At 37.0% G+C, this 21,528-nt stretch overlaps 1 protein-coding gene across 1 annotated transcript; it reads right to left on the bottom strand.

The window, feature by feature from the left end:
• Positions 1-10,457: 10,457 nt before the first annotated feature.
• On the bottom strand, positions 10,458-21,115 carry LOC144442495 (zinc finger HIT domain-containing protein 1-like). Its single transcript, XM_078131855.1, has 5 exons — positions 21,091-21,115; positions 15,928-16,098; positions 14,008-14,176; positions 11,687-11,767; positions 10,458-11,503 (listed from the first exon to the last, which is right to left on the bottom strand). Exons 1-5 carry the CDS (start codon positions 21,113-21,115, stop codon positions 11,482-11,484), a joined length of 468 nt encoding a protein of 155 aa, XP_077987981.1. The 3' UTR covers positions 10,458-11,481.
• Between the last annotated feature and the right edge of the window lie 413 nt (positions 21,116-21,528).

Below are 21,528 nucleotides of genomic sequence, written 5' to 3'. Positions count from 1 at the left end.
TAGGTTGGGCTGGTTTACCTGCCTTTGACAGACAATGCATTGTTTAGTAGGTTGGGCTGGTTTACCTGCCTTTGACAGACAATGCATTGTTTAGTAGGGGTTTACCTGCCTATGACAGACAATGCATTGTTTAGTAGGGGTTTACCTGCCTTTGACAGACAATGCATTGTTTAGTAGGGGTTTACCTGCCTTTGACAGACAATGCATTGTTTAGTAGGGGTTTACCTGCCTATGACAGACAATGCATTGTTTAGTAGGGGTTTACCTGCCTTTGACAGACAATGCATTGTTTAGTAGGGGTTTACCTGCCTATGACAGACAATGCATTGTTTAGTAGGGGTTTACCTGCCTTTGACAGACAATGCATTGTTTAGTAGGGGTTTACCTGCCTATGACAGACAATGCATTGTTTAGTAGGGGTTTACCTGCCTTTGACAGACAATGCATTGTTTAGTAGGTTGGGCTGGTTTACCTGCCTATGACAGACAATGCATTGTTTAGTAGGCTAGCTTACTCATCCAATGTTCTACAAAAGTTCTTCGTGTATAAAATACACTTTTAATTCAACTGACACGGAATAACATAAATTACAATGTATTTATCAAGACGAAATAATTAGACACACATGTACCTGTAAATAAAATGTGAAATGGATATTAATGACTCTGAACACAATAACACATTTGTAATTTATATTAAATAAATAAAATAGCGCCAATGGTGTTGTAGCACAACTGTACATTTTTTAAACATGTTTGTCCACATGCCGATCCATGCTAGGTATAGGTGTTCATTTGCTGAATGATTATCCAGTTGCCTAGCCAGCCCTGTTGTTATCTTTGCAATATACGCAATCATTTGGCTGTTGCTATAGGCGTGGTTATGGTTGCTAGGGATATTTGCATACATTTTTTGAACGTTTACTCACTTGCCTACTAGATGATATTTTAGCAAAATATAGTGGCATTTGGTTGTTGCTAAGGCTGTGGTCATGGTTGTTAGGGCCAATTGTATCAAAATGTTTTAAACAAAATCTGCGGAATAACACCAAATTTCAGTCTTAAAGTCAGGACGCCAAGGTCCAAAAAGTGGCTTAAAACAAGAGTTAACCTTACATGGTTTGAAGTACAATTTTTGACATCATATTTGGTTTGAGTAATATCTGCGGGCCTTCAGAAAACTGATGTTGCCCCTCAGGATTCTCTTGTGCAAACTCACAGAAGCCAGTTTCCATGGTAATGGTGACATTATTTTGAAGGATGCTTAAAAAACATCAAATCTCAGGCTCCAGAACTGCTATAATCATACAATCATTTAGTATGTGTATATAGGTTTGGGGAGACGGGCAACTCATTGATCATATGACCTTTCGAATCAACGGTCGAGGTCATGGTCAAAATTCAAGGTCATCTTATTTTGTCTATATTTTTATTAAACCTCTGGCGGAAAGTTTTATGTAACTAACCTCAGGCATAGTTGTTATAGCTGAAAATCAGTCATAAAATAGCAAATGATAAAGTCTTTCAGGAAAAATACAGTGAAAGCCTATTTGGAGAATCTCTATTAAAAATTATGTTACCAAGACAACTGATATTAAGATCAACAATTATGAAAAATATGACAAGGTCCCAAAGTGCTATAGATTTGACTGAAGTGTCTGTACATGGGTTTTAGGGGACAGGCAACTCACTGGATACACGATCTTTTTTATCCAAGGTCAAGGTCATAGTAAAAAATTCAAGGTCATCTTAATTTTCAGTTTTTATCAACAAATCACCGAAACATTACAATAATTACAATTAAAGATAATGTTATATGCTACAAAGTGGTCATAATAGAAATATTATGACAAAAATATATAGGACGTTGCTCTGAAATTGCACAAATGAAATTACCAAGTCAACAAAATGATGTTAGCTCGTCAATTGATTTGATATCTTGAATAATTCTCAAGTAGTTTAATGCTGTATATCTTGGTGTCTGAAAGAGCTATGAGAATGATGCAATTGTCCTTAAATTGGTTTTGAGGGATGGGCTACACATTGGTTACGTGATATTTTACGTATAAGGTCAAAGTCAAACCTGAGGGCAGGCTTTTCATGTATGTGTGTGTGTGTGTGTGTGGGGGGGGGGGGGGGTTCATACAGTACCAGATTTAAACTGAGTGTCTCCCGTAAGGGAATCACTAATTATGCAAATAACTCATTAAACTATGGTAACAGGCTTTTTTTGGACAAGTGTGCTTTCTTAGGTTAATATATGTGCCAAATTATACGGAATTTGAAGAGTACATGATACTGCTTAATTACTGAATATCGTTCATTATTCAAAATACTCATTAAAGGTAAATGTTGTAGCAACAAACCTCATAGGACAGGTGCGTATTATTATGGTTGATATATGTACCACATAACACAAAATTTGAAGCTTGCATTTTTAAGATACAGCCTAGTTAGATAAAATCATTAATTATGCAAATATTTCATGAAAACTGTAAGCTATATCAACAAATTTTATAGGACATATCCGCTTTGTTATGGTTAACATATGTATTAAATGATATTGAAATTCAAGTATGCATTCTTATGATATATCCTAATTACCAAAAATCATTAATCATGCAAATTAGTTATTAACACTGTAATGGTACATCAAAAAACTTAATAAGTGTATAAACTTTGTTATGTTTAATGTATGAAGTAAATTATATTGAAATTGAAGTATGCAGTCTTAAGATATAGCCTAATTACCGAAACTCATTAATTATGCAAATTATTCATCAACACTGTAAGGTACATCAACTAACTTTATAGGACATACACAATTTGTTATGGTTAATGTATGTTAAAATTGTATTGAAATTGAAGTATGCAGTCATAAGATATAGCCCTAACTACCGAAAATCATTAATTATGCAAATTATTCACTAAATCTTCACATGAAATCAACAACTTTTCTAGGAGATATGCACTCTTTTACAAATACATGGCACAATGTCTTGGAATATTTTTAGTCAAACTTAGAAAGGTAACTTATGGAACGTAGAAAAAAAACAATTAGTATTGCGTACAACACAGGTGTGTGAATACTCAAGTCACAGGACATGCAAGTACATTTACAGTTTATAAATTAAACACACAGTATGCAAATCTGTATTCAACTCATTCAGTATATTTCAACCAGGTATGGTAAACAGCACAGTTACTCTCGGTAATCCAATTCAACCCTTGTTTTATTTCTTTTTGTCTTACGTCTTACCGGTATTTACCGAGAAAGATAGTGATTCTCAGCTTGGTCGTTAATTATTCAGGATTACGTTAGGATTACGTCGTTTGGGTGGAGAAGTGCATAAATACATGCGTAATGAACCCGTGTGATTAACTTACAGCCCTTTAACGTATGTACTAAATTGTATTGAAATTGAAGTATGTATTCTTAAGATACAGCCTAATTACTGAGACTCATTAATTATGCAAATTATTCATTAACACTGAAAGGTACATCAACAAGCTTTACAGGACACATGATTGTTATGGTGAACGTGTGTACTGAATTATATTGAAATTGAAGTATGTATTCTTATGATATAGCCTAATTACCAAAAATAATTAATTATGCAAATTATTCATTAACACTGAAAGGTACACCAACAAACTTTACAGGACATATGTGATTGTTATGGTTAATGTGTGTACTGAATTATATTAAAATTGAAGTATGTATTCTTAAGATATAGCCTAATTACCAAAAATAATTAATTATGCAAATTATTCATTAACACTGTAAGGTACATCAACAAACTTGATAGGACATATGTGTTTTCTTATGATTAACGTATGTACTAAATTATGTTGAATTTGAAGTATGCATTCTTAAGATATAGCCTAATTACCAACAATAATTAATTATGCAAATTATCCATTAATGCTGTAATGTACATCAACAAATTTTATAGGACAAATGTATGTAAATGTGTGAGAGTAGGCCGGTGAGGGCAAAACGTCACGACGTTTCTTACAGTCTATATCTAAGTGTGAAGCCCCTAATGTCATATAAGTTGTTATTAGTTTTACTGACTCCATTATCAGTGACATTGCAAATAGCTTTAGAGATGCAAACAATTTTTATGACACCTGACTTGCTGGCTCACCAAGTCGGGAAAGTTGCACTTGAACTGTTAATGCAAAGAATCTGTCATGATTTGTGGCTGTACAGGTCATATCTGCTGTAGTTTATAGAAAAAATATACCGCCAATGGCATTGTAGCACAACTGTACAGTTTTTAAAAATGTTTATCCATATGCTAGTCCATGCTAACAATAGGTGTTCATTTGCTGAATGACTATCCAGTTGCCTATTCAACCATGTTGCTATCTTTGCAATATACACTGTCATTTGGCTGTTGCTATGGGTGTGGTCATGTTGTTAGATATATTTGCATACATTTTAGTATGTTTTTGTTCACTTGTGTATGAATTCCTGATATTATCTTTGCAATATACGTGATCATTTGGTTGTTGCTAGGCACATTTGCATACATTTTTAAATGTTTATTCATTTACCTTTCTATTCCTGTTATATTTGCAATATACGTGATCATTTGCTGTTGCTATGGGCGTTGTCTTGTTGCTAGGCATATTTACATACATTTTTTAATGTTCATTCAATTGTCTATTAATCCCCGTTATCTTCGCAATATATGTGATTATTTGGTTGTTGCTATGGGCGTGGTCTTGTTGCTAGGCACATTTGCATACATTTTTTTTAATGTTTATTCATTTGTCTTTCTATTCCTGTTATCTTTGCAATATACGGGATTATTTGGCTGTAGCTATGGGCGTGGTCTTGTTGCTAGGCAAATTTACATACATTTTTTGAATGTTTATTCAATTGTCTATTAATCCCTGCTGTTATCTTTGTAAAATACACGACCGTTTGGCTGTTGCTATGGGCGTGGTCATGGTTGCTAGGGTATTTGCATACATTTTTTGTTTACTCACTAGCCTACCAGATGATGTTGTTATTTGACAAAAATATACTGCCATTTGGTTGTTGCTAAGGGTGTGGTCATGGTTGCTAGGGCCAATTTTGTCAAAATATTTTGAAGAAAATCTGCAGAATAACACTTTCGGAAACATCTCACCACGTTTCAGACTCATTGACCAAGTATTAATTGAGATATAAGTTTTTGACCAAAAATGAACATTTTTACACCTTATTTGCATATCACTCATGGAATCATTGTATGCTTAATATTTCTTCGTCCATAAATCCCTAGATGCATTCCAATTAAATTTCAGCCCAATCTGCGCAGTAGTTTTGGAATTATTGACTTTAGACCAAAAAGACACATTTTTTACACCCCCTTTAGATCGTTTCCGCCAAATTTCGCACCAATCTGCCTAGCAGTTTCTGAGTTTAAGTTTTTTGACCTAAAATCACATTTTTTGACCCAAATCACACACCTGTGATGCGATCATTTTGATTTGAACAATTTCCCAACTAGACACCCAAGGTAATGGACCCACCAAATATCATGGCAATCGGTTCAATGGTTTTTGACTTTAAGTTGTTTACACACACACACACACATCCACACAGACACACAGACAGACGCCGGGCGATCCCTATAGCACTACTGTACCTCAGTTCAGTTGTGCTAAAAAACTACTTTGGGTGTTTCGATAAAATTGAAAAATTGAGGTGACCTTGTAATTAGACTATGACCTTGAACTTGGATAAAAAAGATCATGTCATAAGTGAGTTGCCCATCCTCAAAAACCTATATATGGACACTTCCATCATATCTATAGCACTTCAGGACCATGAGATATTCAGTATTTTCATATTTTGGTATAATCATAAAATCTCGATACTAGTTGTCTTGGGAACAGAAGTTTGTAATAAATGCAACTCCGTATACGTTTTTTGTTGTATTTTTCCTGAAAGACTATATAATTTGCTATTTTCTGAGTGATTTTCATCTGTAAAGACCATGTCTGATGTTAAGATGACCTTGAATTTTGACAATGACCTTGACCTTTGATCGAAACAATAATGTCATCAGTGAATTGCTTGTCTCCCAAAACCCTATATACAAACACTTACATCATATCAATAGCACTTTCAGATTAGAATATTAACACTTTGGTATAATTGGGGATATTGACAGCAGTTGTCTTGGTAAGTTTTTTTAAGCTGTAAGCAACTTCATATATACTTTTTTCATGTTTTTCGGAAAGATTGTACAATTCGCCATTTTCTGACCGACTTACAGCTTTACCAGTCATATCTGATGAAAGTATACAGAAAGTGTCCGGTCTGAAAATGACTATACCAAACACTGTCAGTGGTTGGCTGATCTCCTTGACTACTACTACCAAACACTATCAGTGGTTGGCTGATCTCCTTGACTACTACTACCACCAAACACTGCCAGTGGTTGGCTGATATCCTTGACTACTACTACCAAACACTGCCAGTGGTTGGCTGATCTCCTTGACTACTACTACCAAACACTGTCAGTGGTTGGCTGATCTCCTTGACTATTACTACCAAACACTGTCAGTGGTTGGCTGATATCCTTGACTACTACTACCAAACACTGCCAGTGGTTGGCTGATGTCCTTGACTACTACTACCAAACACTGTCAGTGGTTGGCTGATGTCCTTGACTACTACTACCAAACACTGCCAGTGGTTGGCTGATATCCTTGACTACTACTACCAAACACTGTCAGTGGTTGGCTGATATCTTTGACTACTACTACCAAACACTGTCAGTGGTTGGCTGATATCCTTGACTACTACTACCAAACACTGCCAGTGGTTGGCTGATATCCTTGACTACTACTACCAAACACTGCCAGTGGTTGGCTGATGTCCTTGACTACTAATACCAAACACTGTCAGTGGTTGGCTGATCTCCTTGACTACTACTACCAAACACTATCAGTGGTTGGCTGATCTCCTTGACTACTACTACCAAACACTGTCAGTGGTTGGCTGATCTCCTTGACTACTACTACCAAACACTGCCAGTGGTTGGCTGATCTCCTTGACTACTACTACCAAACACTGCCAGTGGTTGGCTGATCTCCTTGACTACTACTACCAAACACTGTTAGTGGTTGGCTGATCTCCTTGACTATTACTACCAAACACTGTCAGTGGTTGGCTGATCTCCTTCACTACTACTGCCAAACACTGTCAGTGGTTGGCTGATCTCCTTGACTACTACTACCAAACACTATCAGTGGTTGGCTGATCTCCTTGACTACTACTACCAAACACTATCAGTGGTTGGCTGATCTCCTTGACTACTACTACCAAACACTATCAGTGGTTGGCTGATCTCCTTGACTATTACTACCAAACACTGTCAGTGGTTGGCTGATCTCCTTGACTACTACTACCAAACACTGCCAGTGGTTGGCTGATCTCCTTGACTACTACTACCAAACACTGTCAGTGGTTGGCTGATCTCCTTGACTACTACTACCAAACACTGCCAGTGGTTGGCTGATCTCCTTGACTACTACTACCAAACACTATCAGTGGTTGGCTGATCTCCTTGACTACTACTACCAAACACTATCAGTGGTTGGCTGATATCCTTGACTACTACTACCACCAAACACTGCCAGTGGTTGGCTGATCTCCTTGACTACTACTACCAAACACTGCCAGTGGTTGGCTGATATCCTTGACTACTACTACCAAACACTATCAGTGGTTGGCTGATCTCCTTGACTACTACTACCAAACACTGCCAGTGGTTGGCTGATATCCTTGACTACTACTACCAAACACTGCCAGTGGTTGGCTGATATCCTTGACTACTACTACCAAACACTATCAGTGGTTGGCTGATCTCCTTGACTACTACTACCAAACACTATCAGTGGTTGGCTGATCTCCTTGACTACTACTACCAAACACTGCCAGTGGTTGGCTGATATCCTTGACTACTACTACCAAACACTATCAGTGGTTGGCTGATCTCCTTGGCTACTACTACCAAACACTGCCAGTGGTTGGCTGATATCTTTGACTACTACTGCCAAACACTGTCAGTGGTTGGCTGATCTCCTTGACTACTACTACCAAACACTGTCAGTGGTTGGCTGATCTCTTTGACTACTACTGCCAAACACTGTCAGTGGTTGGCTGATATCTTTGACTACTACTACCAAACACTATCAGTGGTTGGCTGATCTCCTTGACTACTACTACCAAACACTGCCAGTGGTTGGCTGATATCCTTGACTACTACTACCAAACACTATCAGTGGTTGGCTGATCTCCTTGGCTACTACTACCAAACACTGCCAGTGGTTGGCTGATATCTTTGACTACTACTGCCAAACACTGTCAGTGGTTGGCTGATCTCCTTGACTACTACTACCAAACACTGCCAGTGGTTGGCTGATCTCCTTGACTACTACTACTACCAAACACTGTCAGTGGTTGGCTGATCTCCTTGACTACTACTACCAAACACTGTCAGTGGTTGGCTGATCTCCTTGACTACTACTACCAAACACTGTCAGTGGTTGGCTGATCTCCTTGACTACTACTACCAAACACTGTCAGTGGTTGGCTGATATCTTTGACTACTACTACCAAACACTGTCAGTGGTTGGCTGATATCTTTGACTACTACTACCAAACACTGTCAGTGGTTGGCTGATATCCTTGACTACTACTGCCAAACACTGTCAGTGGTTGGCTGATATCTTTGACTACTACTACCAAACACTATCAGTGGTTGGCTGATCTCCTTGACTACTACTACCAAACACTGTCAGTTGTTGGCTGATATCCTTGACTACTACTACCAAACACTATCAGTGGTTGGCTGATCTCCTTGACTACTACTACCAAACACTGCCAGTGGTTGGCTGATCTCCTTGACTACTACTACCAAACACTATCAGTGGTTGGCTGATCTCCTTGACTACTACTACCAAACACTGTCAGTGGTTGGCTGATCTCCTTGACTACTACTACCAAACACTGTCAGTGGTTGGCTGATCTCCTTGACTATTACTACCAAACACTGTCAGTGGTTGGCTGATCTCCTTGACTACTACTACTACCAAACACTGTCAGTGGTTGGCTGATCTCCTTGACTACTACTACCAAACACTGCCAGTGGTTGGCTGATCTCCTTGACTACTACTACCAAACACTGTCAGTGGTTGGCTGATCTCCTTGACTACTACTACCAAACACTGCCAGTGGTTGGCTGATCTCCTTGACTACTACTACCAAACACTATCAGTGGTTGGCTGATCTCCTTCATCTGCCATCAACTTTGATAAGTTTTGTGTTAATGACGTTTAGTTTCAAATTATTACCACATAACTTTTGTTAGTATGCCAAGATACTCATTGTTAGCCATTACTGCTGCTGTAGTCCTGTCATACATTTTTTGAATCTGTATTCACTTACCTACCCATCATCACTTACCCTGTCATCTTTGTAATAGGCATAATCATTTTACTGTTGCTAAGGGCATGGTCATAGTTGCTAGGGCCAATTGTGTCAAAATGTTTACAAGAATAACTTTAAAATAACACCTCCAGAAACATCCCTCTGCCAAGTTTCAACCCCATTTACCATGCAGTTTCAAGATATAATGTTTTTGACTAAAATTGACATTTTTTAGACCTAATTTGCATATCACTGATGGGATCATTACGTTGTGAATACAGCTTTATCTACACATGCCCAGATGTATGCCCACTAAATATCAGCCCATTCTGCCCAGTGGTTTTGACCTAATTTGCATATTGCTGATGGAATCATGTCATGAAAAGTTCTTAATCTAAACACCAACAACGTTCCCATCAAATTTCAACCCAATCTGTTCAATTATTTTGGAATTATAGATTTTTGACCAAAAAGATTATTTATATATTACCTAATTTGTATATCATTGACAGGATCATCATGTCATGAACAATTTTTAATCTAAACACCTCTGCGAACATTCCCATCAAATTTCAGACTGATCTGCCCAGTAGTTTTGGAGTTTAAGTTTTTTTAGTAAAACACATTTTTTGACCCTACTAAATATTCCCACCAAATACCAAGGCAATCAGTCTGACAGTTTTTGAGTTTAAGTCACGCACGCACACACACACACACGCGCGCGCGCACACACACACACACACACACATTTCACCATGCCAGCAGCACTACTGCACCTCAGTTCAGTTGTGCTAACAACTAACATCATACTGTGGTTCTAATATGATACTGTTTCTTTGTTATACCCTTCTATGAATGGCTTTACTTCAATATAAATCATTCCAACCAAGTTTTAGACCAATCTGTCAATTTTTTAGGCACTTCACATTGACCCAAACATATTTTTAAATTTCAAATTGTGAATTCTAAATGAGGTATATTTTTAAGTCTTCACTAAATTTCTGAGAAATGTGTTCCTTTATTTCAAGTTTTTTGAAACCAAAAAATACATTTTTTGATCAAAATGACAGCTTCACATGACCATGTTGATTTGAATCATTCAACAGCTAGACACCCCAAGTAATATCCCTACCAATACCAAGGCAATCAATGTGGTGGTTGTTTTAGTTTAAAGTCTTTCACAATCACATGGACATATTCACTCACAGAGACCGACACCCTTTTCACAATGCCTATAAAACTACCATTCCATAATTCAGTAGTCATAACAAACATGTTGTTGCTCTGTTCCATCATGATAAATACTTCTACTGTATTGTACTGTAATCACTGTACACTAGGTGTGCTTCTCAATTTATTTCAACATTTACCAATAGGGTTGGTTTCTTCAATTGCCACTAAATGTTTTGTGCTCATACATGCCGTGTTCAGTTAACTATGTCTGACTAAATGATATATTGTATACTTGACAAATCAGTTAACTTGGTAGCTCCTGTACTTGCTGATCATTTGTACATTGTGTAGAAGACAAAATGTCATATCTGACTAAATCATATTCTGTGTACAAGACAATCTAGCCAGTGTTCCTTTTGACAATAAAAGCAAGGCAGTAGTTTCAAGCACCACACATTAAAAGATTGTTTGTGGCACATGTTTCCATGGCTTACCAATGAAGTTATGTAGATAAATATCTCACTTAAACTACATCTTTATTTTGTTATTAATATTATTAATAATATCAATATATCACTGTTTGTCTCACAAGAAGTCCAGTCAGGCTGGCTGTCATGGACTCAGTGATACTTCTTCAAGTGTACAAGTGCTTGTCTCCTAAGAAGTCCAGTTCTATAAGTGCATCAGCACTTGTCTTCCAAGTAGTCCTGTGACATTGCCTGTCATGGACTCAGTGATAGTTCTTTAAGTGTATCAGCACTTGTCTTCCAAGAACGCCAGTTCTTCAAGTGTATCAGCACTTGTCTCCTGAGAAGTCCAGTGAGGTTACCTGTCATGGGTTCAGTGTTAAAGGATACTGTAGTGATAATATCACACAGTCCACTTCAGACACCTTAAAATAATGAAAATGGGTATTAGATACGTGAATTCAAAATATTACAAACTTTGAAACATGACAAGTTTGTGTACAAGACAATCCTCTCAAACACTTTACTTTTGTAGGTGTGACTAATGGATGAAATGATTTTGCCTTCTCTGATGTCTTATTGTGTTAACAATTTGAAATGATTCTCACCTTGTATCTTGATGAGTTGCTAGGCATTTCACACAGCAATACCTTGAACCACAGCTAATACAAGTATAATTTGATGGAAAAGTGAATTAGATTAAGGAAATTACAATGTATATATGTACATACATCAATCTAAACTCTAGTTCCAACACCTTGTGTGTGTGTGTGCATACATGTATGTATGTATGTATGTATGTATGTATGTATGTATGTATGTGAAAAAGTTTTCTACATATTCCATGTTGTGCTGCAGTCTTGGTTTCAAAGATTCCACTGCAGACTCTGACTTCTGTCGCTCTCAGGTAGTCATGGGAATACTGAGTAAATGATCAAAACAAGATGACAACTCACTGCACTCTTGTCATTTCATCATTGGATGAAAAGAATTCCTAGTTTTTCGTTTCTATCAACTCTATGTATATTGTATAGTAACCATGGTATGAGATTTCAGTGATTCTGGGTAACAAAAACTATGTATATGTAATAGCCACCAGCAGTGATTCTGGGTAACAAAGTCTGTGTTGTGTTGTGTTGTGTTGTGTTATAGTATTTTATTTATTTTATTTAATTTATTTTATTTAAACTTTATTTAAAGAGGGTTAAATATCATACAGATAATCTGGTTAGCTAAAAGCTAGTCTTCCCCAGGGCTCTCTAAAGACAACAAAACAGGATAAGTTAAAACACACACAGAAATACAAATAAGACAAATACAATAAACAATATGCAGGAATCATAAACAAATTAAATACAATATGCAGGAATCATAAACAAATTAAATACAATATGCAGGAAACAATAAAACTCATTTAAAATATGCTTCTATAAAATTAGTCTTAAAAACGCTTAAAGATGATGAACTCTTAACTTTTTCGGTAAGCTTATTAAAAGTGATTGCATCAGCATGTCTTAATGCTCTGGACATTGTCATTAATTTGATTGTCATGGTGGGGACATATAGGACATTGTTTTGGCTGCTGAGTCTGGTATTGTGGGATGATACATTATTGATCCTTGTTAACATGTCTGAAATATATTGAGGTGTCAAGTGTTTTGTAAACAAGGCAACTGGTTCGGTACTTAACTATTTCTTGTGCGGTCATAATTCTGCATCCATTAAAAAATGGGGCAGACGGAGCAGCTCTGGGGGCATCCATAATCAATCTGAGAGTCACTTTTTGCAAAACCATAATTCGTACAATATTGCAAGAATTACCCCAGACAGTATTACAGTAGTCAATGTATGGTTGGATGAACGCTTTGTAAAAAATTATACGAGTTTCAGTCGGCAAGTAACAATGTATTCTACACAGTAGGGCAGTACTTGTACTTATTTTTCATGATACCTTGTTTATGTGGTCTTTCCACGTAAGATGCTGGTCAATAGTAATGCCAAAAGTCTGTAAGATTTGGTGGATTTAAGTGGGCTATTATTGTATCTCACATCCAGTGTATCTTTAGGAAGTCTGGCTAGTCTTTGCCTGGTACCTATTAGCATAGTCTTGGTTTTATCTGCATTAATCACCATTTTATTATCTCTACACCAGGTGCTTACATTTTCCATAGCAGGGTTTAGCTTTTGTTCAATTTCACAGATTTTAGCACCCCTATCACTAATAGTGGTATCATCAGCAAACATATCTACATTTGTACTTACACTTAGTGGCATGTCATTCATGAATGCAATGAATAAGAGTGGGCCTAGTATACTACCCTGGGGAACTCCATGGCTTACATCATTTACATTAGAGGAGATCCCCTTATAAGACACAAATTGTTTTCTGTTTTTCAGACAAGTAGTAAATCAGTCAATATTATTGTTATTACACTTGTACATTATTAACTTGCATATTAGTAAGTCTAGGTCGATCATGTCAAATGCCTTCCTCAGGTCAAGGAAAACAGTTTCATTTAGTTGGCCTTTGTCCATGTTGTTCGTCCACACCTTGACCATTTGGTTTAGGACTGTTTCACATGAGTGGAAACCACGAAATCCTGTTTGTGCCTCATGGAGTAAATTATTTTCCATAAGAAATGAGTAAAATGTTTTGTGGACGTGTCATTCTAAGATCTTACTTAGAGTACACAAGACGGATATTGGGCTATAATTACATTTATATAATTAAGACTCCAACCTTTATGTACAGGGGCCACACATGCAGTTTTCCATACTTTGGGAATTCTCCAAACGTAATACTTAGTACATGTAAATGGGAATGGGGTGTTCCTCTGACAATGGGGAATTCTCCAAACGTAATACTTAGTACATGTAAATGGGAATGGGGTGTTCCTCTGACAATGTTTTAAGCACTTTAAAAGGATATCCACACACTGCACAGAACTTTCTCTCAGGAAATTTGGAAGGAGGAACACATGCTGTTATATAGTTAGGTGGTTCAGGCATGTTTAGATGCTCCTCTTCTAATAATGCATTAAAGTTCTTACGAAAGCGTTGCTTGAAATGGTCACCCCGAGTCTTCTTTTTCTTTTTGGCTGTAGAAATAAATAAATACATAATTGATAGGTGTGATGACAAAAATGTCTTAATCAAAATGTAAGTAATAACTTGTTAACAACAGTTAGATATTGGTGGCTAGGTATACACAAGTAATAACTTGTTAACAACAGTTAGATATTGGTGGCTAGGTATACACAAGTAATAACTTGTTAACAACAGTTAGATATTGGTGGCTAGGTATACACAAGTAATAACTTGTTAACAACAGTTAGATATTGGTGGTTAGGTATACACAAGTAATAACTTGTTAACAACAGTTAGATATTGTGAAATGTGGAAATGACTTGCAAGACCCAGAGCTGTACAACAGATAATGTCAACCTTCTGACTTCCTCCAGTCTAGTCTTGTAGTAAGACCTTGGATCTTGGAACTTCTTAACCTACATCAAAGGTCTTACAACTGTACATGATGAAGACTACTTCTTACAACTGTACATGATGATGACTACTGATTAGACTTAGACTGGTTGAAGCCATATTACATATGTATATAATACATGTAGTTCATACATTTAATTGTTTTTGACTCCAAATGACAAGTATACAATCAGGACGCTTGAAATCGATCATGCGATCCATTATTTTTCTCTCAAAGATCATTACCACCTGCTGCCCTCTAGTGGTGAGATATGTGTTCAGCATGTCGCAGTACATTGTGGAGTTTAAAAGACATTACAACAGATTGTCGAAATGGCAAATTATTTTAGATGAAGCTCCGAAATGTTACACCTTTTGCAAGGGAAATAAACAAAAAGACAATTAATAATATCTTGTTTTAATCACGATTTGCTGACAAAGAATTGCAGCACGCTCAAACATACAGTTGAGTCTGGACTATATAATTTTCATAAAATTTTCATAAAAATAATCAATAAACAGTAGTCATCATATCTGTGTTTCCTCAAAATATACATTTGAATGAAGGAGAAAATGTGGCAGCATTGTTTAACTGATTAAACAAATACCTGCAAGTTTGCCCCCAGACAGACAGCATCTGTGAACGAGGGTGGTGTGGTTTCACGCATATGGAGAAAAAGAAGACCAGAGTGTCCTACATTGTACCCCTTCTTTTTTAGCAAATGTTGAGCACACACGTGTGCACAATGAATTTTTCTCATGTTCCAATGTTCCAATACTAAGTTAGCCAAGATTCAAAATCATAAGTCCGCATGATCGCAAACAGGCAGGCCGTGAAAAAAATGGCTGCAGTCAATCGTATGGCCATGTATGGCGCTAATCAATCTGCTTTCAACATGCATGCTACGCTAATACACACATTGGACACTGTGCATCAAACTGGCAACTTGAAGCCAAATCGAAGTATTATTCCAAAGCATATTTCACTAAGGACATTATATTTCTTTGTGCATTGAAATTATACATTTAGTATTGTGCCAGAAAACACTACACAGATTGTATTTCTCGATGCCATTGATCTGAAAGCCATGATATAGAAGTCTCCTTATACATGTTGTATACATGTGTACCTGGCCATTCTACAGATATTTATCATGTATCAAGGTACATGTACCAAATGGCAAAATTTATGCTATCTTTGGGAATTACTTGTATTGTCTTCATGTTTTTTTGTCTTTATTTAAATGTTATTCCACTGTTGATAAACACATTGTTGCCTCATGCCCTTGATTCACTTAGAAAAATGAACACTACAGACTGCTAGCACACTTTGCAACATTATGGCTAATACAATACAGAATACACTCACTTGGTCCTTCACTTGCATCAAACTGTGGTAATTTCTTTGTGGCAAATGGTAAATTAGCCTGTGGATCTTCTTGGAAGTTATCTTTTTCTAAGGCATCTAACTGACGTTTCAGTCTTCTTTGTCTTGTACCTGTATCAAGGATTCTTCGCTGGTTAGTATCCCTCAATCGACCTATGGTACAAAAACATTACCTGTCACAGTGGTACATTCACATAATATTAATTGACTTCTATGTACATTTCATACAAAAGCATATTTATTTAGTAATTAAGGGTGTGGAGGGGTACCCTGTGGAACTCTTCCCTTAATTGGTATCAGAGAAGTCAACCAGTGTACATACAAGAGAACTTGGTCTATAGGAGCACTTGGCCTTCATATAATAAGACAATGCAAATTAATTCTGACTGTTGTCAACCATACTGTACATGTAGTCTTGCTTGCAGATGGAGTATGGACTCAATTCTGACAATGTCCCTAAATATGGAGAAGGGACATTCTTAGAATTGAGTCTCGACTTACTCAGTTTGCAAGTTGGACTAACTCAAACCCAAAGTGTAGACTTACTCCATTTGAAAGTTGGACTAACTCAACCCAGAGTCCCAACTTACTCCATTTGCAGGTTTTACTAATTCAAACCCAGAGTTGAGAGACAACAGTCAGTACATGTATAAGAGTCACTCGATATTCATAATGTCCCTAAACAAAGAAAGGAGAGGGATATCACCAGAATTGAGTCCCGACTTATTCCATCTGCAAGCTGAACTACAGCCATACTACATGTACACCTTACCCATTACTTTTCACAAGCACAGCCAATGTCTAGAACACAGTTAACTTACTTCACCTTGTGTAACGTAATAAATACGAATAAATGATTGGATATCGATGTTTATGGAGAGCGTTGCTATTGGTGATATCCAATCATGTTCACAGAAGGTACATGTAGTTAAAAAAATGTATTTGCTCCAACTCTAATACATGGCGTCAGAAATCAGTTGATATCTTTGGTAGGCTTGGTTTGAATGCAACAACAACATGATTTATCGGAAGATTATTACATTTGGAAACTAGGAAGTGACAGAAGGTAAAATTTTGGTTGAAAGTTCATGTTGCCATACGTTAATTGTGTGATGGTGCAAACCTTGTCTTATCTCGCATTGAGTGGACTTGCGTGATCACAGAAACTGTGTTATTTGACCCCTTTCATACACAATTGGCTAAAACACTTCAATATTATTGACATTTTATTGTATTCTGATAGAAACATTCTGATACCTCCATGTATCTTGGGAAACAAGTGCCTGTGTATCAGGACCCAATTTAGCCAAACAAAATTGAAAATCGTGTAAAGTGGACCCCATTTTAGACTCATCTCTGAAAATACAGTACCCATTTTAGACCAAAGGGCGATCCAACCCCCCAAACAGTCAACATGTCTTTCCTCCATCATTTAGCTCAACGAAGATCATACAGGAGGTACAGGGGAATATTTTCCACATCGACCCTTTTCAGGGCGAACTTGAAGCCAACTCAGATCGATGGATTGTTTGTATGTATGTGAACAAACACTGTCTCGTGTTTACGGTACAAAAACAAAATCAAATACAAATGTATGAACGTTTGAAAGGCTTGTGTGGCGACATGATTGAAGTTTACAAATATACACATGGTTTCTACAAAACGCAATCTCCTTTCACTATCGTAGTGAACCCTACAACTCGTGGACACTTTCAAGTTGAAGAAAACAAAAACACCATCACTAGATATCCGCCAGTACTTTTTCACTTATAGAGTCTTTCAACCTTGGAACAACTTGTCTGAAGATGTGACTGTTTCAAATCAAGACTTGATAATTACTGGAAATCAGCACCATTTCTGTATGACTATACCATTGACCCTTACTTCAGAAAGCACACATGTTCAATATCCATTTATTCATAGATCAAGAGTCATAAATCATTGTGCTCCTGAGTACTTAAAATTAAAATGTACAAAACCCAAGAAAATTTCAGTGCTGCAATGGTCGCCCGATGCCATCGAGAAACTTCGTGCTTGCTTGGATTGCACTAATTGGGACGAGCTGTTTGAGGATGATGCTAACAAGACAACTGAAGTTATCACCGATTATATAAACTTTTGTGTTGATGTATGCCTACCCACCAAGACTCTAAAACGCTATCCAAATAATAAACCATGGTTTGACAGTAGCTTGAAACATATTCTGCAACTGAAACAAGCTGCATATAGGGAAGGAAATGCTGAGCGAACAAGTGAAGTGGGAAAACAACTGATAACAGAGATATACAAGAAAAAGGTTGAATATAAACACAAACTTGAAAACCAGTTCTCCACGAACAACACCCGGGACACTTGGCGAGGACTACAAACTATAACTGATTATAAATCATCAACAGGCAAATTGACAGTTACTAACGAAAAGGCCTTTGCGGAAGAACTCAACGAATTCTATGCTCGTTTTGACAGGGATGAAAATGAAAAGAAGCTAACCAATGAATTATTGCTGTTAGACAACGAAGATGAAAACCAAGAAGAGAGGATAGTGGTCAACGTAGATGAAGTGGTCAAACAGTTTAAGAGTCTTAATGTTCGTAAAACCGCAGGCCCTGATAATATCACAGGCAAACTTCTTAAAGAATGCTGTACACAATTAGCGCCTATCTTTTCTAGACTCTTTCAATTGTCGATCGATACTCACACCGTCCCTCACTACTGGAAGAAAAGTTGTATCATCCCTATCCCGAAAATTCCAAGGCCAACAAAGAACAATGACTTCAGGCCAGTAGCACTGACTTCCATACCCATGAAATGCCTTGAACGGATTCTGCTGAAATATCTTGTTTCTCAGACATCGTTATACCAGGATCCACTGCAGTTTGCATATCGCCAACACAGGAGTACAGAGGATGCAGTTCTGTCCATTCTACATACAATAACCCAGCATCTGGATGCTAGTAATACTTCGGTTCGGGTACTATTCGTGGACTTTTCGAGTGCGTTCAACACCATCTCCCCCAACTTGCTAATCAGGAAGTTGAGGAATATGGCTGTAAACCAACAATTAATCCGGTGGGTGGCAGACTTTCTGACCAGGCGTATGCAGTTTGTTAAAGTGAACTCAACAAGCTCGGGTAGCCGAATGACGAACACTGGCTCACCACAAGGCTCCGTTATTTCTCCATCCCTATTTACCATATTTACATCCGATTGCAATCCAATAAATACAAACAGCAACGACAAGCTCTATAAATTTGCCGATGACAAAGCCCTGGTAGGACTTATTACAGCGAATCGAGACACAACTTATAGAGAAGAAGTGGATAGACTAGTGACCTGGTGTGACAATAATAACTTGATCCTAAATGTGAATAAAACAAAGGAAATGATTATAGATTTCCGGAGGAATACTTCAGAACCCACAATGCTTGAGATCAAGGGGGGGAACGTAGGAAGGGTTAATAGCTACAGATATCTTGGTATGTCTTTATCGAACACTCTTACCTGGGGTGAACATGCATGTGCACTAACCCGTAAATGCCAACAAAGAATGTATTTTCTACGCAAATTGCGTAGGTTTGGTGTATCTAGCAAAATTCTGCATATGTTCTATAAATCTACCATTGAGTCGATCATAGGATATTGTATTTCTTGCTGGGGTGGTAGTATCACTATGTCTAGTTTAAATCAAATAGATCGAGTTATTAATCAAGCAAGGAAAATTGTAGGAGTACCTGTGCCCAGTGTGAGTGAACTATTTGCGAAATCTAGTGAAAACAAAGCCGCACTCATCCTGGCTGATAAAACTCATCCACTGAACTGTAATTTCATTAAGACAAGGTCCGGCAGCAGATACCGCTCAATTCGATGTCGCACCGATAGATTCGGCAATACATTTGTGCCTTCCGCTATCAGGATGCTTAACCAAGCATGTACAAGATAGACATGTGGTGATCTAGTACAGTGTACGTAATGCCTTTAATGTTGTCTTTGTTGTGTGCATTTGCCACTTTTTGTACCTTACTTTGAATGTAATGTGTGTCGATATTTTTCTGCGAGTCTGTGTAACCAAGACAAATTTCCATTGAGTTGGACAATAAATTATTATTATTATTATTATTATTAAATTGCAATATAGAATTGGTCTGTAATCGGCACAAGAACAAGAGCGAGTGAACTGTCATGTGTAATTCCAAGAGTTAGTAGTATGGGTAAGAGTTCATTCGCTTACACAGGCATTGGTCTTTGGAATAGTCTCCCACTCTCAGTGAAACAATCTCATACAAAAAATAGTTTTAAAAACCATGTCAAATCTTTTCTATGGAACAAATTAGAGGTTAAAGAACATAATATTTTGTAACTTTTTAGTCCTTCAAATTATGGGTGTAGTCTGTGTATTTTTCTATATTTTTTTTGGTGCTCTGTCATCTGTAATACATTTAAAATTATTTTAATTTTGTTTGTTGTTGTTGTAACATTGTTGCCATGGCGTTTTGAATACCCATATGAGGACCACATTGGAAATACTAAGTGTTTTTAAAATTTTTTTTAAAGTTTTATGTGTTATCCTCGGTGATTTTTTTTACTTGTATTTTAATATGTACTTGTATAAATTTTTACCCAAATAAAATCAATCAATCAATCAATCAAGAGTCGAGTGCCTGTGGCATGCAACTAAAAAGGGGTAGGTCCAACTCGGCCCATTGCCAACTCTGCCCAGGTGATTGCCAAGTAAGCCATTCAGTGACACCAACGTCGTTCCAGCATAATGGTGATGATGTGCATATTGTAATTTGACAGCTGACACATGCATGTATGTACTTTACTTACGACATACTTCAGACAATGCAATTGTATGTGTATCAAGTCTATGTATGATTTCAATTTATGTCATACATTGCAGGAGTTTCATTCTCAATTATGAATTAAAAAAAGATCTAGACATTTTTAGATTACATGTCATGTTGAAGTGGACAACACATCAGGTAATCAAAGACAACACAATTTATTTAAAATATGTTTTGTTTAATAGTAATATTACATTTGTAATAGCAAGCTGTGAAGGGAATCGCAATCGTATTGAACTTGAGGCGAGTTGAAACCTGAAGGAAGAAAACCTAACACTACAATATTTACAGCAATACTCACCGTTACTTGCTTCACGTTTCTCCATTCTGTTTACCGTAAGTATTATTTCTGCGCATGCTCGTAAATTTTCTAACGACGGCTGTGATTGGTTATCATTTTTCTATTTTTTGTGTTATGAAAACTAAAGATCAGTATATGTGATAACCCATTTTATACTTTCGGCCACATAAAATCATATTTCTATAATTTAAAATGCATAATTTGTCACATCTTGGTGAAAATTTAGATTTTATCCGGCGAGACCAGTTGTTGGTTGGATCACGTGATATCTTCATCCAATCGAAACAGTCGATGTAAAACAGCCGTAGCTTCGAAACGGAAGACCGCAAAATTTCAAAGTTTGTTGTCCTAGCGAAATCAACGAAATAATTATTTTTCATTGATTTCTTTACACCGATATTCACTGCAAAGGGATTTTTCGCACAGGAAACTTACCTT

This window comes from Glandiceps talaboti, chromosome 11, assembly GCF_964340395.1.
Source record: "Glandiceps talaboti chromosome 11, keGlaTala1.1, whole genome shotgun sequence".
In the NCBI taxonomy this organism is placed as follows: Eukaryota; Metazoa; Hemichordata; class Enteropneusta; family Spengelidae; genus Glandiceps; species Glandiceps talaboti.
The sequence above is the reverse complement of the archived record's forward strand: the minus strand, read 5'-3'. Positions and strand labels throughout refer to the sequence as shown.